At 34.0% G+C, this 25,202-nt stretch overlaps 2 protein-coding genes across 2 annotated transcripts in view; one reads left to right on the top strand and one right to left on the bottom strand.

The window, feature by feature from the left end:
- Positions 1-1,815: 1,815 nt before the first annotated feature.
- Positions 1,816-12,821, top strand: LOC137391724 (uncharacterized). The gene is made up of 3 exons (XM_068078256.1): positions 1,816-2,774; positions 11,604-11,746; positions 12,492-12,821. The coding sequence occupies exons 1-3, from the start codon at positions 1,816-1,818 to the stop codon at positions 12,728-12,730; spliced, it is 1,341 nt and encodes a 446-aa protein (XP_067934357.1). The 3' UTR covers positions 12,731-12,821.
- Positions 12,822-13,653: 832 nt separating this feature from the next.
- LOC137391217 (thrombospondin-type laminin G domain and EAR repeat-containing protein-like) overlaps positions 13,654-25,202 on the bottom strand; it is a 32,362-nt gene continuing 20,813 nt past the window's right edge. Inside the window, exons 6-11 of the mRNA XM_068077622.1 lie at positions 22,690-22,846; positions 22,230-22,338; positions 20,313-20,520; positions 17,217-17,485; positions 15,170-15,354; positions 13,654-13,934 (exon numbers count right to left, since the gene is read on the bottom strand). Of these exons, the coding sequence (XP_067933723.1) occupies positions 13,658-13,934; positions 15,170-15,354; positions 17,217-17,485; positions 20,313-20,520; positions 22,230-22,338; positions 22,690-22,846 (1,205 nt within the window). The 3' untranslated portion in view covers positions 13,654-13,657. The remainder of the gene's footprint in view (positions 13,935-15,169; positions 15,355-17,216; positions 17,486-20,312; positions 20,521-22,229; positions 22,339-22,689; positions 22,847-25,202) is intronic.

Below are 25,202 nucleotides of genomic sequence, written 5' to 3'. Positions count from 1 at the left end.
TGAATCTTTGCTACTTTGCGTGTACTATGTTTCAAGCCTAATTCCGAACTTTCAAGTTGATTGGCCAATTAGTTATTGAGATATTAGCAAAATTCCAAGGGCACTTCATACAGACCGAGAAATTAAAAACAACTGCTGACAGAGTGTTAGTTTTTAATTACACTCTGATTGAAATTCTTAGTAACGAAGGATTAAAAATAGACTCAGATAGAAAGCTTCTGAGCAACAAAAGCTTCACACTAAAACTATTTGTGTTTTTATTTTTGTAACAAATATATACAAACTTTATCAGACTCAGTCTACTGCAACCATTATGTTTCTTCAGCTCTCTCTGAGACATCACTTCTTTAAACGAATTTAAAAAACAATTATTTACTCCATTTACTTTCTGCGTTTTACTTTGAGTTCTACAAGCTTTAAGCTTCAATAATATAAAATATAATAATATAATAAATGGTATTTAGTACAAAATGATTTGAGCTACTTTAAGTGCTTTTAAAAACAATGGAATGTTGTTAATAATCTCCAGGATCAGGGAGTCTGCTTTTATTTAAATAAACAATCAGCTTTTTGCTCAGAACAGTCCATATTGGTTTTCCCATCATTAGACAAGGGCCTCAGCTATGTGGTTACCCTTTCACACTGACTGATGCCAGATAGAAGATGATCATCAGTCTAAGCATGGTGGAAAAAACTAGAACTTACCCACATTCAAAAGAAGGGAACACAAAGATTGTTCGCTTGCAACATTGCGCAACATTTTTAAAAACTGGAAAGACAACTCATATTATATGCAGATAGTAGACAACTACCAACTTCTATTCTGCCTTCTGTCTTCTTATTTTGTCAACTTCTATTACTTCTACCAAACAATGTAAAACATACAACTTGTCTGAATTAATATACTTACTGTTAAATTTGTAAAATGGAATGAGGTAATACAATATTTTTTCAGCAACACAGAAACTAGAGGACACCTGTAACGTTGTGACTGCTGACGGTGAAGCATAAATGCCTGGAGGCCTGCCTACTGTTTACACAAGAGCTCTTACAATAAAATGCTGTAGGCCTTCTAATCAATCTTGAAACCATGTAATGACATTTTAACAAGTTTGATAACTGGTGGCAGATAAACATTCGATATGTATCGACAAGTAACACAATGGCCTGTTACTAGCGTACGCAAAGGCCTGTTGCTAAGGGGTGTCTATCCCTGCTATACAAGCCCTACGTAGTACATTATATCCTGCTACAGACTGAGTTTGCAAATAACAGCGGTGAATGCCAAGTTAATTTAAGAGACATTGTGAAACGTTTGTGAGGCGTGCGAATTATTCATGCCAATTTAACTGTATCAGTCTTTGCTCATTAGGGTATGATGGCTTCATACGTGTGACACGGCTTACCTTTGATCTTTAAGCAATGAATTTTATAATCCACAGAAGTTGTGGAACAGAGATACGTGCAGCACTTCTTAAGGTGAGTTAAGCTTATTTATACAGTTTCATATTTACCGAAACAGATAGTTTTGCTTTGCTGTCTTAAAGAATTTTCCAAGATAATGCCGTCGTGCTCCTTATTTAAGTTTAGCAAAACATTTTGTATCAACAGAAGTTTTTAGTCACACTGTCTGGCTGTCAAATATGTGTTTACTATATTTTTTGTTGGAGAAGCCTCCTATATGCTGACTACATGTAGGATATACAGTAAAACGCATTCATTGTCCTAGCCAGATAAGTTAACCGCAATGTTAAGTCATAGCTTGTTTGCTTTCAATGTTTTTCAGACAACTTGAGGAAAACTATAAGCCTATAGATGTCTTCTGATAGACCATCAACCACCAGACCTCGCAAACTGTCTGTTGTCAGTTTTGATGGACAAAACTCGACGCATGTACCTTTAGACGTGAAGTATGGCCGACATCTTGGAGCAGCTCCCAGCGGCGTGCGACGACTAGCCAGCGCTGGTTCGGGTGTGAGCACAGCATCCACATGGAGTTTTGTGAACAAGCCAGCAGCATCGATGCAAGCTTTAAGAAATAGGATTCTGATTACGCTAGACAAATCACTCACTCTGATTAGCCAGTTTGAGGAACGATATCTGTACAACGCTGATGACGACTTCCACGGTATATATCAGGAATTTGTTAAACAACTCTTGGCACGAATAGGTTACAAGAATGACCTAATTAACTGCGAACATCTCGAATCTGTGATCGTCCGAAAATATCAGTCAGATTTGCAAATTGCAAAGCGTGCTGATTTTAAATCTTTAACTATTATCTGTGCTCGAAATCGAGCCTTTAAAGCGATGAGGTCGGAAGTGCAGTCTAGAATCGATGAAGTTTACAATTATGCCGACACATTTTGCGTGACTTTTAGCAGTGAGGCAGAAGGCTACAGCTTTGAAGCTGTTGAGAGGTACGAAAATGTTAAAACAAACTGTCTCAGGCTGATCAAACGGAATTTAGAAGCAGTTCAAGCGAGTAGCGACGAGCTGAAAGATATTCAACCAATTGTCGTTTACTTAGAATCGTACTCTCGTGTCCTCCATCATATTGAGAATGTCGTTTCTTCCTTGCAAAAGGCCACGACAAGCCTTAAAAAATGGGTAATCGCTGATGAGCAGTATGAAAAAACTCTAGATAAAGAAATATCATTTCTGAAGCAGCGATGCAGTCGTACGGTCAACGATAGAGTTACTGTCTCATCGCTAAAGTTTGACGTCAAGTCTCGTCAGCCAAATGCATCTGGGAAATTACGAAAAGTGGAAATGTCATTATCCAAACGCCAAAACGAGCTAGAAAAGCTCGGGGAAGAACAAAGACAACTCTCTCAAGCTGTTCATGAGACTCAAGAGAGTCAGAGAATTACTAAAAGAGAACTTTCAGATCTGCAGAGAAAGTCTGGCAGGAGGCAGGTATGTGGGAGTTGACATTCAAATGGTGTGAATTTGAGAATCAGAGCAGACAGTATACAGCCTATTATGGGAGTGATGTGCCAAATGCTCTAGCAAAATTATTCATTTGGTTTCTGTACAGAATGGGACATTTGGGTGCAGACATTCTGGCACATGACTTTTTGGTGTGATGATTTTTGGCATGGGACGTTTTGATGTAGACATTCGGACGCAGGTTACGAGTTCAGAATTTACCTATATTTGTTGTGAGTTATTACGACTTAATAAATTTCAAGCAAAACAAATAGAAGAATGGTACATAACGGCTACATTTACGTATTTGACAGATGTATTTAACCGTTTCTGGTTATGCTGATCTATCTCAACAATGTTGTTTTATTTATAGCAGTGGCATTGAATGCAGGTGTCTAAAATACCATTTGCTATCATAAGCAGAGAACCTGTTCAGACTAACAAAACCATTTGTATGATAGTTGTCAGCTGTCAGTTCGAGCTACGTATAACTCTTACTGACAAAATATGAGCTCACTACATCAGTAAATAGATAATATCTTGTTACCGTGAATTTTATGTGTCCTGAAGAGTTAAGTACTGATAAAAATAAATTTTCAAGTCTAATACAATGTTTGTTTTATTACGCATAAAAACTACAAACTGACTCTGAGGTTACAAGCCTACTTTACAGTTATGTCAGTTTCTTTTAACCTTTTAACCTTTAATGTGATAATATGCTGCCAAAAGTAAAAAATTACAGGACAGTTTATAATAATTATAATACGCTTACGGAATAAAACACTTACTTTAAGGTGTACATTTCTATGATCAAACATACATTCATACTTCATACATTTGAGCATTTGATTACAGTTTAAAGAAAACTTTCTCTATAGAAATTGTGCAAACTAATAGTAAACTGTGTTTGTCCATAAACACCCATTGATAAGTCTGTCTGACATGCAAACACGTGCTGTTTGCTCTGCCATTCTCACTTATTATCAAATTGATTGGAATGACTATTGAGGCATGCGTGTACCTATATACGTAGCCATATACGTAGCCATATAAGCATCTACTATGTACCTCTCTAGATATTTCTCTATAAATCTATCTATGTATCTCTCTAGATATTTCTCTATGTATTTATCTATGTATCTCTTTAGATATTTCTCTATAAATCTATCTATGTATCTCTTTAAATATTTCTCTATAAATCTATCTATGAATCTCTCTAGATATTTCTCTATAAATCTATCTATGTATCTCTCTAGATATTTCTCTATGAATCTATCTATGTGTCCATATGGGAATTTCTTTAGGCATCTCTCTATGTATCTGTTTATGCATTCATATATATCTCTATGTCTTCATATACATATCTACGCATCTTTCTTTCCATCCACGTATTCATGTGAGTACCTCTTTAGCTATCTATTTACATGTATGTATGCATATATTTATTGGTCTAGGTATCTATGTATCTGTATATTTATGTAGCTATCTGTGCATCTATGTATATAGTGATGTATACATCTGTGCATCCAGCTATATATCCATCTATGTATCTTTCTCTAGTTATTTATCTATGTATCGATCTATGTATCTTTCTCTAGTTATTTATTTATGTATCCATCTATGCATCTTTCTCTAATTATTCATCAATGTATCCATCTATGTATCTTTTTCTAGTTATTCATCTATGTATCCATCTATGCATCTTTCTTTAGTTATTTATCTATGTATCCATCTATGTATCTTTCTCTAGGTATTCATTTATGTATACATCTATGCATCTTTCTCTAGTTATTTATCTATGTATCCATCTATGTATCTTTTTTTAGTTATTCATTTATGTATCCATCTATGTATCTATCTATGTGATTAACTATTAAATTTTACGACCTAGAATCAGCACACATTGTCACATCATCATTCTATTTTGATTGGATACTAGAAGAAATGTCAAATCTGATGACCTTCAGTTACCATAAGAATCATCTACAATGTTTATCTTCTGTTAGAATTAAGCTTAGTAATTAGTAAAATTAGTTTTGTAACAAAAATACAATTCCTACGCTATAGGCCTACTGCTTACTTTATTATTATTTTGTTATTGCATAATAATATTATTATTTTTATGTTAGCTTTTAAACACAGCTCATGGCTGGACTTTTTGGTAGCATCTGGCTGCTCACCACGAGACTTAAAGTTGTAGCACCTTGCGAATGATGCAACACATGCCATTCAGATTATGATCATCATCATTGTTATTTTTATTATAATTGCCATTGTTACTACTACTATAATTTATAACTTGTGATTTCTTTTCCTATTATCTCTCATCATGATACAGTATATATGTATTTAGATTGTGAAATCTGACATTAGAAATGTTAAGTACACAGCCAAAACAAGAACCATGAAGTATGAAGTCCAGATTCTTAAACATAGTATTGAGTATGTTTAGCATAGCATCCTAGTTCTAGTACACTACCTCTAGTTTTAGTACACTACCTCTAGTTCTAGTATACTACCTCTAGTTCTCGTATACTACCTCTAGTTTTAGTACGCTACCTCTAGTTCTAGTATACTACCTCTAGTTTTAGTATACTACCTCTAGTTTTAGTACGCTACCTCTAGTTCTAGTATACTACCTCTAGTTTTAGTATACTACCTCTAGTTTTAGTACGCTACCTCTAGTTCTAGTATACACCTCTAGTTCTATTATACTACCTCTAGTTCTAGTATACTACCTCTAGTTCTAGTATACTACCTCTAGTTCTAGTACACAACCTGTAGTTCTAGTACACTACCTCTAGTTTTAGTACGCTACCTCTAGTTCTAGTATACTACCTCTAGTTTTAGTATACTACCTCTAGTTTTAGTACGCTACCTCTAGTTCTAGTATACACCTCTAGTTCTATTATACTACCTCTAGTTCTAGTATACTACCTCTAGTTCTAGTATACTACCTCTAGTTCTAGTACACAACCTGTAGTTCTAGTATACTACCTCTAGTTCTAGTACACTACCTCTAGTTCTAGTAAACTACCTCTAGTTCTAGTAAACTACCTCTAGTTTTAGTACACAACCTTTAGTTATAGTATATCGGTTTTAATTCTCTACCTTTTTCCAAAATAGAATCACAGAGTCACCAGTGATATAGACTAACTTGGCACATATAATTGTTGACTAAGCTACGGTTTCTTTTCCCTGATTATTTTACATAATATTTAGGTAGTGTAAGATTTCAATCATGAGGAAATATAGCATTACGGTTTTTATAAAGGTAAGCTGACCCCATTTCAAAAGGCCTTCATTTATAATCATATTATCCCCTCATGAGTATTCACAGTCCTGTTTTGATACACAATATTCATAAGTTGTTAAATGCGGTCTAAGCTCTACACAAGCCAATGTAACCACGGGTTTAAATTGAAAATTCCTTCACCCAAGTACGTTTCTTCATTCAGGTTATACAAACTTTCCTATCATAGTCTGTGACCTGACAAGAACAGGACTGGTGTTTTGTAGGGTGCTCAGAGCCAGTCCGCTCTTGTGCCAGCCTGCGATAAATTGAAAGAACGAATTGAACTACTTCAAACAAAAGAAGATGATTTACATTTTAAGTTGTCTGAGGTGAAGATGAAGATGGCAACAGCCACGAAGGAATCTCACCTACTAGAGGTAACATACAGGGTTCAGAGACCATTGCAGGATTAGCATCTTTAACATTTTCAACTAATTAGGCATCATTTCCTATTGTGGGGCAGCTCAAGTCTAGGTTATTTTGTGATGCCAACTTTGTAGTCAAATCCTTTGAGAAAATAGTAATAAAAGTTGGTATGGGTTTCACACGCTTACATCATCTTGAATATGTGCTGATCAATGGAATAAGCGAACAACCAATAGTAATCGATGATTAGCTCCTAGCTTATTGATTTCATTTGAAAATTGAAGATCAGCACGCAAAAAAAATTGCTAGAGGAAACAATAACATGATAATACTCTGGAATAACATATTCACAATATAAAACAAAACTATGCGGTCTGCTATTAATCATGTAACTGCAGCTCACAATTTGAAACCATCATCTATAAATTTCTGGTCAGTACCACAAAGAAGTTGGTGTGAGTCATGATTTACTGCTGACATGAAAGATGTTAGTAAGCAGTTTGAGGGTGTGGTTAGAGTGGCTGCTTCATGAATGACTTAATACTGATCAAATCTCTGGAAAAGCTAAAAATGCTTAATTTTAGTCCAATATCTAAAGATTAACTGCCACAAACAGCTTTCATTGTTTACTTTAGGTAAATCGGACACGCTGATTCCAATTTTGTACTCAAAATAAAAATTGCTCCACTAACATTCAAAGTCGTTTTTGTTTTAGAAGGCTTATTTACAGCGATTCAATATCGGGGTCGCAAACGACACAATCGACACAACAAGCCCTGGCAATAAATATGTGACGTATCTTAGCTTTTTAGGGATGGAACTTGGGGATGTTTAGTCTGATCTAGAATTATAAAGATGGGTGTCTTAAAACCCATTATTCTCTAAGCTCAGCCTTCAAAATAATCTCAGTCTTTCCTTAAAGGTAGATAAGTTATTTAACATTGCTCGTAGCTTCTTACAGGATGTTTAATAGGCTGAACGCTGAAAAAAATGAGCTCATAAAAGAGCTCGTTGTGTCAGTCGTTGCCCTCACAAAAAGGGGCTTGTTGGGACGATTGTGTCGTTTGCGACACCGATCTTGAATCGCTGTAAAAAAGCCTTCTAAAACAAAAATGACTTTGAAAGTTAGTGGACCAATTTTGGTTTTGAGTACAAAATCGGAATCAGCATGTCTGATTTACTTATGAAAAAACAATGAAAGCTGTTAATCTTAATGTCTAATGTACAATACCAAAATTAGCCTAGTTTTGTGGATTCATCTTACCTTTCACATTTTGCGAAATACCAAATTAAAGCTGATCCCTGTCAGATGCCGCAGCTTAACATTCTATTTTTTTAGCATATGTTCAACTGTCAGCAGCTGCCCACTGTCTAGTTAGCAATCACTAGACAGCAATCACTGTCATACATTTCCTGTAGGATCTACAGCTACCTTTCCTATGAGATAAATGATGATCGGGCTTTCGTGATGGGGCTCAAAATAAAACCTCATTAAGCAGAGAGTTGGCTTCCCATCTACTTTCTCCTACAAAGCGTTAGCCAAGGTTACTCTTTTGATTCAGTGTCAGCGATTAGCCCTGGCAAATAGTCAGCAGGTAGAATAGTAAACAAGTTGAATTGATAAAACTGTGAATTTTTTTACCTTGTTAGAAAAAGATTTTATCATTGCAATCTATGAGAATGGTTTTACATTAACGCTGCAAGTGACAGGTGACAGGTGACAGGTGACAGGCTATACATTGACCTAAAAGGTATTTCAAAATGTCAGTCCATAATTTTTAATGTAGGCGCCAAAATAACTTATTTGACAGGTTGGATATCTGTTCCTCAATCTTCAAGCCAGAAAACCATCTGTTCTATTGCAGACCGAAGTAATATGCGTGACAACAAACATACAAAGTTAGTTTATCATCCTATAGTCATACCTTTGATTTTATTGTAGACTGAGAAAATAAAGAGAAGGAAGAGTTGTGACAGGACTATGGAGATGGTGGCCGAGCAGACGACTGCTCTCAAGTCTCAAAAGAAAGCAACGACAACTCTCGCTCAAAAGATCAGAGTTCTGCAGAAACTAAAAAGTCTAAAACAGGCACCAGAGACAATACGAAAGATTGAATTCAACATGATCAACATTGACTACAAAGGTGAGGAACGATAGCCTTATATCTGGCATTAAAAGTGGGGTGGCTATGCAGGCCCTCATTTTAGCTTGCAATACACATCGTGCTGATGCTATAGTAACTGCAAAAGCTAAGAATCATGTTATTTTGTGCTATCCTGGGGTGAACGTTATGTGTTAGCCTATGAAATCTTGTTTCCAAACTTATCTTCACTTACCTCAATAACTATTTCATTAGTTATACAATGGTCTGCTTATCAGTTCTCCTAGGACAATATAATCCACCAATAAAACTTGAGTGATGTAAAATAACTCCAAATGAACACCTGACAGACCTCATCCTTAGATGTACTTGTTTAACATGTCAATATTTGAAGTACTTGCTGAACATGTCAATACCAGCGCTGGTGAAAGGCATATCTTATTTGTGTAGCCACTTGGTTATACTAGTTCTGTAGTTCTGCACCAGCAGTAAAACTGTAAACATAGTTTGACAGCCGTGACAGCCCTGGTTACTGCTATGTAATAAATCCTTATAACAGATACAACTGTTACAAATGCTATAGCAGTGTTCAGTTCGAGAGACAGAAGACACTAAGGCTAGTCTATATTGTTTCACCTAGATAAATGCGCGGATCTGTTTCAATTCTAGTCAATTGTGTTCATAAAATATTACAAAATGATTCAGCATTGATTCAAGAAGTACCAGCTATAGATAAATAAATATGAACATTATCTGTGATTAATGCCAGTTAAAGTGAATTAGAAAATGGATAAATTATAAAGTTGCTCCAAATATTCATTAACTACTATGATAGCACTAAAACTGGGAGACGTCTCCTTCTTATATAACTAATAAAGATCAGTTAACATGCCTTCAGGCGTGTACAACTGCAACTCAAGTGATACAGTGTTTATTTACTAAAAACTTGTGCACACTACACTATTTGCATTGTCAAACAGGATCCGGCATACAGGAAGTGCCAACTGTTTGATCTGTTACGGTGTTTGAGCTTGCCTCAGGTAACGACCTCAGCGTGTTGATCAAACACTGCGCTGCCTGGCTTAGTTACATAACTCGACGTCAGCGCCAATAGATCAAAAGACAATAAGAAGTGTAACAATGGTAACTTTGTTTACTTTGTAAATTTGAATATAAAAGGCAAAACTAACAATACAGAGATGCGTAAATAGTGACCGACGGCCAAGAAGTCAAAGAATTTTCTACGTGTTTCGTGCGGCACACTTGCTACACTCGGTTGGAGGTTACAAATGAATCTATTGAATTCTTGTATTGCCAGCCTCTAACAGTTTCAGAAACAATATGGTCTAGTGCATAATACATGGCAATGACATGAATGAGCCAAGGTTAGTTTCAATTGAAAATAAACAAAGTATCAGTTAGCGTTTTAAAATAGAAGCAATGTGAATTTGAAACTGTTTCAGTTTGATTGAATATTTAATTGCGTAGCTCGCTGCAACCACTCAAGTACGCACTTGAGTATACAGGCAGACAAATCATGAAGTACTTGTATACATGAAGCTGTCAATGAAGGTAAATTGTCAGGCAAATTGGATAGGCAAACCTTTTACCAATTGTCTCAATCAAGCATAAATGTTTAAAGCTAAAGTGGAACAGAAAATAGCAATAATATTTAAAAATTTGTTCAAAGTAGAAACATACTGGCAAAGGCGAACTTTGAGCGTTTTTCTACAACAAATCTGTTTTGTGATCCGATGTCACTTGTCATGAAACATATTTGTAAGGCAAAAATCAAAAATGGGATTTTCCAGATAAGTTTTAGGGTCAACGATTACTCCACTTATTATTATTAGTGTAAGTTTTTTTCTTAGCTTTGAATATTTATGTTTAGTCATAAAATTAATTTTGAATATAAAGGTAGGATAACTCACTACTTGTAAAGATTTGTTGACATGCTTCAAGATAATGCTGTAGAGAGAATAATATGCCAGCATTCGGTACTTTTAAAGATTGACTTGAAACACAGTTAGACCAGGTCTAATCTACTGTTTCAACTGTTAGCTTACGCCTAGTTCACCTCAGTCGCCTTTCACACGTAAAGGAAGCCTGATACAGATAAAAATGTTTGACCTACTCAAACACTTCCATTTGTATCAGACTTTTTATATGTGAGCAGAGATGAATATGAATCAGACTTGAAGCAGAAACATGCTGATTGTGGAGGATTGTTTAATAAAGGTAGTTGTCTCTTCTTGAGAAAAACTGCAACTCAGCACTTTAGCTAATTATGACTGAACCCAATTCTCCAATTTTGACGATGGCTTGTAAATTAGAGGTATGAAGTCTCAAAAAGCAATCTGTAGAAAAGTGGACTATAATTTTTCAATAATCACAAAAAGACTCTCTTTTTCTTTTAAAAACTTCGTTTGTTTTCCGTCTTGCATCTAACAAAATTTAAAATAATGCATAAACGGTGTAGAAATAACACAGTAAACACATATCATAAAATGTAATACAATACATAAATACCATAAAATCTAAAATACTACATAAACGTCATAAAATATAAAACAACGCCTAACTTCAATTCATAGGTCAATACACAAACACCCTAAAATAGTTAAAACCATACATAAACATCATAACATATATAATAATACATAAATACCATAAAAAAACTAACCTATAATTATCATGTCTAAGTAGTCAAAAGTTTACTACAAACAGAAGCTAAATAAAAAAATAAATTAACAAAAACAGCCTTAAAAACTGGCTACTAAGCGTTCTCAAAGTCAAACAGATTTACAATTTTTACTACCATTTCCATTTATATTATCAATACTTCTATTCTCCTAGCATTTGCGGTTTGTTTTTGAATGACAAAAGTGCCTGCTAGATATTCATCACAGCACCATTATTATACTTGTAGAGGCCATGCAGGCATGCATTTGGGAGATCTCTGCTAAAGTTGGAGCAAACTGGCCGGCTGTTTACATGAAACTTCCATTTATGCCTTTGAGGACTGGCGAGCAGAAAGCTGAGGATATAAAAAGTGTGTTCACATTTACTAAATCTGCATGTTGATACTTAAAACTATAGGTAAATCGGTAAAGATACATGCTATTTAAAGCAATGATATGTCTTGGGCAATCCTATGCAGCTGCTACAGCATAGCTAAACTGCAATAAAACTCAGCGGTAATGAAAGATATACTATTATATATATAATATATTCATATATAGTATGTAATGTATTAAATACTATTTATGATACAGAATTATTGTTATGTTATTACAGCTCATAGTCTTTTGTTGAAATGTGTTGTGAATACACACATCTCATACAATGGCACATAACTACTTAATAAAATCGAAATTGTCTTCTCTTACTTTGATATTACACAAGAAGAGACAACTCACAAATATAACATTTTGAGCTAATAAAAGTTTGAGTCCAATTTTAAGGCCAATTTGAATGCTTGTCTGGATTTATAGTTTAGTAATCGTCTGGCCAAGTTTTTGGTAAACAAATACCAAACTGCTTTTGATTTAATAGCAATATGGGCATGAAATTGCTTTGTGTGCGTTTAGTTTTAAACACAATAGTCTATGATTTGAAATAACATACCGCCCATATCATATCGAGAATAATACCAAGTATGACGAGTCTATACATTCTATTCTAGTACTAACTAACCTTGACATTTTTGTGTTTAAATTATGTTGATGCAATCGTATAGAAGTTATTATCTTCTTTTCAGTGCATACGGATCTGTGAGAAAGTGATTTTCTCTGTAGGTATAAAAAGGACAGGAAGCCACATGGACAGGGGAGATAACGAAATGGCAGCTATGGCATTTGAGCGGTGGGCTAAGCGAAGCACTCTGGCAACTATCAATGAGCTTACATACGCTGCTAAACCTTATGTTGAGCAGTTGCACAAAAGAGAAATAAGCAAAAGGATTAAATATTCCATTCCACGAACCAGAAAAAGATTTCAGCAATTGAAAGCAAAAACAAGCGTGATCTATGTTTAAAAAAGTCCTACCAGTATTTACATCTTTGTGTACTTACGTGTAAGTACTGTGAAACAATGACAAATCACCTTAAATATTTATATTTTATTTTCTACTTTATTAGTTATGATACCACAGCACATGTTCTGGTTGCACAATTGTTGCATCGGAGTCCATGACAATCTTATACTCAGCGGTTTGACAGAGTCTCAGACTTTATTATGATAATATTCATTTATATTTCAAAGTAAATAAATAGTCAACAACAATAACAATAATGTAATAAAATTAACAAAAATAAAACATAACTTATGTTGAGTGTATTCTTTGTAATTCGTCTGCAGAACTTTAGGATTGCAATGATTGGCAAGAGAGCAGAACTGCAGCAAATTCATACTTGTATTATGATAGGCTATGTTCATTTATCTTAGCTAAAGCACCATTTTTATATATATATATTTGTATACATATATATGTATACAAATATACATATATATGTATACATATATACATGTATACATATATATATATGTATACTATATATGTATTTGTATACATATATGTATATACATCAGATATATGATCGCCGGTGATCTATATGTATGATCACTGGCATATCTATGTATATACATAGATATGCCGGTGATCATACATATAGATCACCGGCATATATATATACATGTATATACATGTATACTACCGATATATAAAAAAATATATATGTATATATACAATATATATATGTATATATACAATATATAAATTATATATACAGGTATATATACAATATATATCGTATATATTATACATACAATATATATTATATATATAGATATGTATACAATATATATGTTATATATACATATAGATATACATATACATGTATATGTATATATAATATATATACATATATATGCATACATGTATACGTTATATGCTATACTCAGGCTATCGAAGCTTAGCTTTATATATTTCTGTAGTCCGACCTCCACCATTAGCATATATGAGATAAGTATTTGAACCATCTTTAAGTGTTTCCCAATCAGCAGTTCGTGCTGTCTCTATCTTGTGAGCGGGCACAAACTTCTCCGCCCCTTTCCACCTATAGATGATAGTTTCTTTGCTCGGATATTCTGGTCCAAATTCTTGTGGATAGCCAGGTAACTGGTTAGACGCAATGAGGTAGCTATCATTACCTACTGTGAAGTACTCCCAGTCTATGATCCTACAGCCACAGCAGAAACATGCACTAAATAATTGCATAAAAATGTGTTTTTAGTATCATTAGTTTGTACATGTGTATGGATATTATGGGTAGATTATGCTCTCTGGTGAATACTTATGTTTTGTAATTCAATAATGCTCTATAGGTAGATGTCGACATATTATGGGTAGGTAAGGTGGGCACAGACTTACAGAGAATGAATAACAAACACTCTACAGGTAGATGCTGCTATATGGCTTTAAAATTGTGTACTGAAGCATTCTGGGTTCATAGCACTCTATGTGTGGAAATTTATGTATTGTAACTATATAACGCTTTTTAAGTGGCAATTGAAATATTGTTGGTACAAAACGTTTTGAGAGTAGATAATACTCTATGCAGGTATATTGTATATAATACTCCATAGGTTGAGACTGAGGTATTGTGCATACGTATATAAAAGTGTACTCATGGCTGTTGAAGCATCAGGGGTGCGTCTCATGTTGTCACTGGGCACTGAGCTATCAGTGGTATTAGTATCACATTAAAAATATATATTTAGGAAACTTAGGGAAGTAAGTATTACTCTGTAAATAGATAATGAGCAGCTCTTTGTAGGTGAGTGCTAGGGATAAGCAACCTTCCAAAGGTTTATACTAAAAGTTTAAGGTTTTCCTTCCCAAGTAGATATTAGGAGTAAGTATTACTGGCTGAGTAGATACTACAATATGAGAAGTAAATATCATTTTTTGTGTAAATGTGGAGATTTTAAAAATAAGTATCGCTTTCCGTGTATATGCTGTAATATTAAAGGTAGATATCATGTCCTACATAGATACTGAGATATTAAAAGTAGGTACTTATGCCTGTATAGAAACTACAATAATAGAGGTAAGTATAGTTGTCCTTGTAAATACTGCAACATTAAAGGTAAATATAGTTGTCGGTGTAAATACTGCAATATTAGAGGTACATGTAAGTATAGCTGTCTGTGTAGATACTGCAATATTAGAGGTAAATATAGTTGACTGTGAAAATGCTGCAATATTAGAGGTAAGTATACACTAGCTGTCTGTGTAGATACTGCAATATTAAAGATGTAATTTCTTGTATAGATAGTGTTAGATAAAAAGAATTCGTTATTGGTAATATGTTACAATAACATGTTACAATATTATAAGCAAGCTTTCAAAGGCAATATTATGACTCATCAACTAGGTACATGGGGTATTACTAAGGCAACAGTGTATAACTACCCAAATGTAGGAATCTCCTGAAAGACTTGAAACTCCCTGCGAGCCTTATTAGCCTTGTATATAACTGAGACTGTGCTGTGGCGCTCGGTGCTGCGATTGGACTCGAGAGAGCTGACACTGTTAGCCACAGCCAAGTAATCATCACCGTTCAACTCGAAGTACTCAAAGTCTGTAGCGCCACTTGTCTACAATCCATAGTAGTTATTTGATTTTATTATTATTTATATATTACTTTATTGGCAATAATTTTATTCAAGCCAAGTAGAAATGTTTTTCAAATTACGCCATACAACAATAATAAAACAAAAAAAAATAAAAAGGGCACGAGTTAGCCACTAAAATCAAAAGGCATTACTAAAATATTAAAGGCATTACATTTTTGAACATTGTTGTTTTAGATGTTGATTAATAAATAATTTTGTTTTTATAAAGTTGGCTTTTCTGCCAAAATTTTAGAAATACCTATTTAATATTTACCAAAAACTATTCTGATTTCTGTAAAAGGAGGAACCATTTTTACACTTTGAAATAAGTGGCAGTACTTGTCAACGCCTGCATGCTTTTTTATTTATAGCTTTGGCTAAAAGATTAAAATATTTATTGTAAAAACTACTAAAAACAAGAAACCAATCTCCAGCTCTCCGACTTCAACATGCAACTTTTAGAGAGAGAATAACTCTATGTCATTGGCCTGTCAATAACAGGTTTTTACCAGTTAATGGCATAAGAAGAAATCCACTAGTCAATATGTTCTTTGTCATCGTAAGTAACATCAAGAACGAAAACTGTAGCTTTTACGCTGACTCAAAGTATTTTACTAAGCACATTCTTGGTAAGAGTTGTCTACTCAATGCTGAAGAAAGTGGGATAAATTTTGAAAACACAAGTTTTACTTTTATTCTACCTAATGCATGACAAACAGCTATGAATCTCTTAAAAAAATTTTTTATCAGTTTTTATATATACTTTTATAATTTTTATATAAGCTAAGAGTAGTGAGTACTCATGAATTTTTAGTCAAAATGTACTAAATTACAAAAAAATTGTTCATCCGTGACAAACACTGTGCTTAAATTGAAATTGACACTTTACATTGTCAAAACAATTTTTATTTAGGTTAGCAAAGTTTCTGGAAAGAATCAATGTTTCAGTATCACTGGAGAATCCATGACTAAGTTAAACCAATGATATACAGCCCCCACATGGGGGGCTGTATATCATTGGTTAAACTGACCAGATATAAATTAAATATTTCTTTTGGAGGGAACAATAAGCTTCCATCTACTAATTTCTTTACACAAACAATATTTGAAGTTCTTGCTATAACGCTATTTAGAACAATGTTCATTTACCTCATTTTAATTCAAATATTATTTGTTTGGTGTGAGCACATACATTAGTTGTCTACTCTCAATAAATGGAAAGATAACTCTGCTTAAAATAAAAGTTGATTTTGCACATTTATAACTGTATATTTATGCATATGTATAAAATGCATATTTAGAACTGTATCGACTGACTAATTTAGATATCTATTAGCATCGTAAGAAACATGATGACGTCATCTTCCAAAATCAAAATTAAGTCAAAATGTTTTCATGCAAAGGTTTTTTTACAATTCAGCTGGTCATCAATAATAATTATTACCTATTAGATTCTTTAGTCATTATTTTACTGTTCAATTAATGAGATAAATCTGATATGTACAAGTATTTCTCTAATTCATCATCAATTCAATTTTTGATTTTATTATTGACATTCAGTTTTGGATATCATATTTATTATATTTATGTATTCAGTTCTGTTGTTTACCTAACGTAAAAATGATATTTGCTTCTGTGTCACCAGGTGTTACACCACGAGTAATTATCATATTTTTCCAAGGTGCAAAGAGTTTACAAAATCACAAAAAATAACACAATAAATTATATAGTATGAAAATAATCCAACTTAATTTTAAACAAAACATAGCTTTTAACAGTTTGTTATTCTGCACAACCATTTTGGTAACTTCTGCTAGACACCCAGCTGAATGAAGAACACCTACCGATATTGGATGGTACTGGTAGAAGTTGCCGATATTTCCATCTAATTTACTCCAGTAGTAAAGTTGTGAATTCAGCTTGACGTTTCTATTGTTGTCTATTGTGTTAGCAACTACCAAAAAGTGAAACAGCTCCCCTGATTCGCTAGTCGTCGAGAAGTATGTCCAATCCCATGCTCCCTTTGTGACTATCTTTTGGAATTCTGCAAATGTCTTGTTTTTCTTGTCAAACTTCCAAATAAATGAGAGACCATTGTAGTTCACTGATGAGCCTAAAATGGGTTGTCTCAAGTGTCAAGAAAATATAACATTATTATAATATGATAATAATTATAATATTATTATATAGTGATAATATTATTATCACTATATAATAATATTATATAGTGTAAGTTGAAGGTGATCTATAGATTTCATATAAGTAATGATTTAATTGAAATGTTTGGTAATCACTTTTAATTAATCTCATTTTGTCATTGAGAGTCTGTCTGTTAGTCTGCATGATCGCTATGCATTTCCAAATTTTGCAGCTGATTTTGTCTAAATTTCACTCGTATCTGCTTTGAGGCTTCTGCCAGGTCACCGAAAGTATTCAGCTTCAAAAGTTAATCTGGATCTTGAGAACCAGCTTCTGGAACACTCACCTGCGGAGTGTCTGATTGTAAACAAAAAAAATCTCGAACTTCGCTAGAATCAGATTTTTTTTAAACTTATCTGCTACGTTACATCATGTTTTACAAAATTGATTGTAACATTTTTGTAACATTTTTCCCACAGAACAGATAGTTGCTAGTTAGTTGCATAGCATTTTAATTTTAAAAGTGGGAGAATTATGTAACTGGTTGATGTGGAATATTATCTTGCTGCTAATTATTCTGCCTGCACATTGATTACATGGTTTAAGCATTTTAACAGCTCCAGTTTTCCCCGCATTGAACACAATGTCAATAGTATGTTAGTAGTTCACTATTCACATGAAGCCAGTTTTTAACACTTTGAGAAGTATTTTGAAAAAATCTACTATTTAGGAATTTTTTAAACACCAAACATATATTTCTTATTGCTATTCATAGCAGGCTTTGCTCAACGATGCTATTTCTATTAAACAAAATTGACCATTTTTATGCAAACTTAAAATAGTATTTGCTGGCACCTGCTAGCACATGCTGGCACCTGCTAATGCATGCTTGCAAACAACAAAGAAGTCAACAAGCTATTTGGTAGAATATACAAATATAAAAACAGTTGTATGACTCAGCTAATTATAAAAACACTTAGCTGCCTGCTATACAGCATCAATCTCTTCATGAATAGAATACCTGTCTAGTTCACAGGCTACATAGACTGGCGCCTGCTAAGGCAAATTGTTTCACACATCAAAACACCAACACTTCAAATTACAGAGTTTAAATCATTTCATTAATGCTTGAGGTGACCCAACAAGCCACCAGGAACATTCTCTTGGTGACATTTGGGAGATGACAGATAGGCTTTAGGTATGCCATATTTTTAAAATAATGTTTCATTCATATAGCTCTAGCCAAGCTTCCGGAAGAGTCTGGAATATTTCATCATTCCGATACTTTACGTATCAAATTTAAATAAGCAACTTTGGATAACGATCATCGAGCCCAAATAAACAAGCTTCAAGTGTTATGACCAAAAAGGTATTAAGCAACAACACAAATATTCTTATCTCAGACAAACATATAGTTCCTACTTATTTCAACTCTCTGACAAAAATGTTAATAATGGAAGTGAATAAACATCACTCTGATTATCTTTGCATCTGAAAGACAATTAGGATATTTGCCGGCGACTTAAAACAATCTTTGACGATGTATACAGCTGGCGTGGAAATTATTTGACAAGAACACCTAAATATAATGAACATAACATTCGGTGAAATGGTTGTCGCTTTGAAAATCATTTTGAAAGTAGGAATTTTTGCTATGTTGTAGTGTACATCAAACCATACCTCGATTCGTAGGCTTCCATTAGAGTAGGTGCCAAGAGACGGCTAAGCATCCAACATCAAACACAAAACCAATGGGAGAGAGTCTAATAAATTCTAACATATGATCTGACAGACACAATGCTTCGCTAGACTCGTGCGTGACTAGAGGTGTAACTCTATGATGTCTTGCCAGCGACGCTGACATTCCTCTATATGTAATTAATTGTTTTGCTTTGCGATTTTAAATCGTCATGTTATAGCTAGCTTACTGAGCCAGTATTTTTTGGCGGTCACAGTGTCTGCAGATGTTTTTATTGTGATGATTGTGTTAACATGTTATATACAACTAGGTAATTATGATTATTGTGTTAAAATTTTTTATATAACTAGAGAATTATGATTATTGTGTTAACATGTTATATATAACAAGAGAATTGTGATTATTGTGTTAACATGTTATATATAACTAGAGAATTGTGATTGTTGTATTAACATTTTTCATATAACTAGAGAATTGTGATTATTGTGTTAACATGCTATATATAACTTGAGATAACTTGTTATTTTAATGCGTGAGGCTGAAGTGATATATATCGGAACATTCTCGATGTTGCAGTATTAAACATCACACACAGGATATTGCTAAAAAGTTATACAATTAGCCCTTATTTGGCACATATATAAGTTAGAGTCATCCACAAGATGAAAATGACACAAACCCGCAGGTCAAGCGAGTTTTGTTACATACAACTTCTTATTCAATGTTTCAGGCTTGCGAAGAATGGATACAGTCGTTGACACTTGCGAATGGTGCACAAGAAAATGCCAGGCAAAATATTTCATTTTAAACATTTCCACACTTCAGTTGTTCCTATTTCGATTTGAGCAGTTTGATGTGCGCCACTATGACCTTTGGCAAAGAATCACTTATCCTTTTTATCAAAGAGCCTTCGTTAAACCGCAACATATGAATGTCTATTGAAATGCTTATTGCATGGTAACTCAATGTGCACACAATTCCCAATCTATATCCTACACACACAATGGAAATGTAGTGATAGTCACATTCACACAGTTTCATCATCACAAAATGCCGTGATAAGCACCTGTGACAGGTGTCGAAAAAAGACAACTTTACTTACTCTCAGAGTCTTGCGCTGCTCTATGATTGGCCACCGCAAGAAAATGGTCTCCTTCAATTTCAAAATGTTCAACATCTCGAGGTTGTGCGCTAGGCAGATCTTGGTGAGCCTTGAACTTGAGTTTACGGAAATGCCATTTGAAGACAGTGACGTATTCAGCAGATGAGCGGGCTGAGCTTCGCTTCATGTTGGCTACTGCCATGTAGAACTAAAAAGAAACGAGTGGTATTTGTCAACAATAACTGTTCCAAATTTATTTATGCCAGCAAACTAATGAGCTGCGTGTAGTAAGTTGGTCTCACGTAGAAGATATATTTATAATAGAGAAATTCGGAAATTACTATGAAATTTTAGTAGCATAATTTTCTTTCAACATATAAACATCCATCTTCGAAATAATCATTTTTCAATAATGTTAAACACTTGCATTATCACCCAAGGGATGCTAATGACACTTTCTACTAAACTTTTGTTCAATACTAATAACTTTTATACCATTTCTCTCCTATCCCTTTCGCATCTCTGCATTGTTGTGTTTAATGACCATGTATGACGTATTGCTGACATAAGCAATAATGCCCCTCTCTATTCTCACGCCGACCAAACCTTAAAATCGTATCATTTTAATTCAGTTCTAATCTTAAAACATGAAAACTCACGGGGAACAATAAAATGGATTCGCAATTGACAATCAGTTTGATAAATGTACTCGTTAAAGAAAGGTTGCGGCATTACAATGAGCGTTTGCACCCAAAGTGCAATCAGATAATGACGCGATCAGATAATGGATAGGGCTATGCCTAGCGCAGGCTTGCCTGCTACCTCCTAATCTCTCACAACTGCTCCGATATTGTTATTTCTTACGTATATGTATGTGTAGGTATTCATTTGCAAGGCAATATATAAGCAAACATACTTTTTGGTCGCAATATAAATATTAGAATATAGAGTACTATTCACAAAAAACTACTTTTGCTCAAGTAAGTTTGAACAGATTTTTAGCGAATAACCGTTGCATTATTAAAAACAAAACAAATAATACATCTTCTAACTTATATCGTATGACTAATCTATTTTAAATTTATCCATCAAAAGAACTATTTCTAAATTATGCAATAAAACCAGTTTCAAAACACATCTTGCATAAACCAACAGAACCTAAAAACGTGTATGAACCCTAAAGCTCTCTAACGTAACAGGTACAGTTTTCTGAAAAGGAATAAATACTGTTCACTATAGCGGTTCTTTGCCGATGCACGGGAAAGCAATCTTTTGATGTCATATGAGTTTAAGTATTTAACTGTAGGTGCACATTTCCTAAAGTCTTATCTATTACAATTGATTTGTTATGTCAAACACTGCTAGTGCACGCTTTGGTCTGCCACAGACGTATAGGTTATTATGACATAATGAAATGCCAACTCCATTACATCACACACTTTCTTCTAGGACTTTATTTGATTACTTCCTTTGCTCAAAGGTGATATTAGTGTTTTTCCAATTGCACCACCGTTTTGATCTAACGAGCCAAATTGATTAGCTAAATGTGACGAGAAAAAGGTTTATTGAGGGTTATTATGATTGCATCAGAGATAAAAAACGATCAGTAAACACAGAGAGCTAGTATGACATGAGAAGAGGGAGCGGGCAATAAAAAGTGAAAAACCACGTTTTGGGGAATGCTCTAATCGAAGACAGTTAGCTATTTCAGGCTATGCAACTTCTGGGTCTTCGCTGTAGCTGAAAGTGGGAACCAACCTAATGATAGTTTAGGTGATGATTGATGGCAGCTTGCCAAGAACTCAGTGGCATTGCTTGACTTTTTGGCATTAGTTGCTCTGCTGTCAGAGGGTGCCGCTAAGAGACATACATAAATGTGACATAGTTGGCAGGTGATAATTCTGGTGTATGACTTACGTGCCGGCCTACGGCGAAGGTGGTGCAAGACGATGGCTCATAAACGCTGATGTTCTGATATGGCTGTATCGACTCGTTCACCCACTTGTAGAGCATCGCCTTCTGCTTTCTACAGACACGCGCATGCGGTGGGTAAGGGATGGTTCACCTTTAATAGGATCCAAGTTTAATTCCTAGTACTGGTGAACCAGACAAAAATATGTCTGGTAATCCCTCCAATTATACAACCATAATCAGGCATTAAAATTAAAAGGAGTGCCATCCAAAATATTTATCGTCAACCAGCCTCGTGCATTTGTGGCCAGGAGTAGCCGAGTTCAACTTCTACCACAAAATTAAATGCATTTTATATCTTCTAATGTTACCGAGATATTTAATAACAAATTTTGTATCAGGTACTTTATATTCAGGCAGAAACAAAACTGAACTAGGATGTGAAATGAGATGAGCGCAGCTGTACCTCGGTCCATTAGCGTTATAGTTAGCCATGAAGACAAACTGGCCTTCTCCAGGTATTGTGAACACATGGATGTCTATGGCAGGTGCTGGTGCCAATACTTTTTGATGCTCTGTGAAGTAGTCGAGTTTTGGAGTTCTTTCCACAGCGTTGCTAGGAGCTATAAAATTGATGACATCTTAGGTTCTACAGACATAAGACAAGAAGTAGCAAGGAATTCCTTACCTCTGTCCTAATCTTTTTCTGAAGGTGACTGACCCTGTGGTAGGTCTGTTCTAAAGATCACCCTAATGAATAGTTAATTACGTTTTGGTCAGAAGGCTAAACTGGTTTATAAGATACTTGCAGATAAAAAGTGTTTGTTAATAACAGTAAACAATTAAAAATTGAAATTGAAATCAAAATTGAATTCAAATAATTAAATTTATTTAAAATTTTTAAACTCAACCTTGTGTACACAAGTAGATTTGATACTAGACCTTATGAACAATTTTACACTAACTGTGGAAATACTTAGAATAGCACAATTCCTTTTAAACTGAATACATTTTGAAGCTTTGAGCTTCTTTCACACACTCTTAAAGAAGTGATGTTTTAGATTTAACTGAAGAACTATGATGATTGCAGTAAACCGAGTCTGATAGAGTGTGTATATTTGTTATGAATAGAAAAACAACCAGTTTTAGTGTGAAGCTCTTGTTGCTGAGGAAAAGAAGCTTCTTAGCTTTTTCTATTTCAGAATTTCAATCAGTGTTTCATTAGAAACTAGTGTCCTGTCAGTAGCCATTTTTCATTTCTCAGTCTGTTAGAAGTGTCCACTGTAGTTAGAAGTGTTCACTGTAGTTAGAAATGTCCACTGTAGTTAGAAGTGTCCACTGTAGTTAGAAGTGTCCACTGTAGTTAGAAGTTTCCACTGTAGTTAGAAGTGTCCACTGTAGTTAGAAGTGTCCACTGTAGCTCAGCAATATCTCATCAACTAATCATTCAATCGACTTAGACGTAGGACTTATAGTGAAAACATATTTCTCGCAAAACTAACAAAATTTCATAATCCTATGCAAATCAGAAGCGTAAAACAAACAACAATACTACAAAGCAAAAAGGGTTAACAAAAACGATCAATCATCAAATACAAGGAAAGGAAGTATGCGACCTTACAACAGGGTTTCAATTGAATCTTTCAAAATTCTGTCACATTCCCTACTATATATATATACATGTATATATATAGAGTATGGGGTATACAAAGGGTATGGGGTATGTCTAGAGTATGGGGTATACATAAGGTATGGGGTATACATAGGGTATCGGATATGCGTAGGGTATGGGGTGTACATAGGGTATGAGGTATACTTGGGTATGGGGTATACATAAGGTACCAGGTATACATAGGGTATCGGGTATACTTAGGGTACCAGGTATACATAGGGTATCGGATATGCTTAGGGTATGTGGTGTACATAGGGTATGGGGTATACATAGGGTATGGAGCACGCATAGGGTATGAGCTTTTATAGAGTGGCTACTGCTTAAAAAATCATAGCAATGAAAAAGAAATTTTATTATTTGGATTAATATTACGTAAATATTTGAAGCATGCAGAAGTCAAACATTAGGATAATAAAATAACAATAAATAACAATAATAACCTTTTTTAATGTAAAATAACCTCTGCTTTAACTCAAACAAAGTAAAGTTTAAACTAACTTAGGCTATACACATATATACATGTGTATATAATACAGTCATGGGTAATTGTTAGCACCCCTAGGATATTATCCCTTTGTCATATTGGCTCCAAGTAGAGTTACTCAATTAAGTTTAATCCTTTGACTGTTCCAATGAAGTTTATCCGACTATACATCATTAGAAAGCTGAGGTTCTACTTTGTCTGAATCTGGGGATTTTTTTGTGAAAATGTGAAAATGAAATAAAGTGAAAATGTCATTTTTTTGTTGTATTATCATTAAACATGTACTGTATTTATCCAGTGATTGTTAATTAATATATCAACTGTGAAAATAGATTCCCTGTATCATAAGCTTTCATTTGATGTACAATTTGTTAGAATTTGTTCAAACCAGTGCTCACAATTCAGAAAATACCTCAATAAATCTAGGGATGCTAACAATTACCATCATGACTATATAGGCATATATAGCTAACTATATATATTATATATACATGTATTTATAATATATATAGCTAACTATATATATATTATATATACATGTATAATATATATACATATATTATATATAGCTAACTGTATAATATATATAGTTAGCTATATATAATATATATATCTAACTATATATATTATATATACATGCGTATATAATATATAGCTAACTATATATATTATATATACATGCGTATATAATATATAGTAACTATATATATATTATATATACATGCGTATATAATATATTTAGCTACCTATATATTTTTTAATGTAAGTCACCTGACGAGTGCAGTAGTACAAAACAGACCTGTAGTGAACCTAGAAAGAAAGA

The sequence above is a fragment of the Watersipora subatra genome, chromosome 3 (assembly GCF_963576615.1).
Source record: "Watersipora subatra chromosome 3, tzWatSuba1.1, whole genome shotgun sequence".
Lineage (NCBI taxonomy): Eukaryota > Metazoa > Bryozoa > Gymnolaemata > Cheilostomatida > Watersiporidae > Watersipora > Watersipora subatra.
The sequence above is the reverse complement of the archived record's forward strand: the minus strand, read 5'-3'. Positions and strand labels throughout refer to the sequence as shown.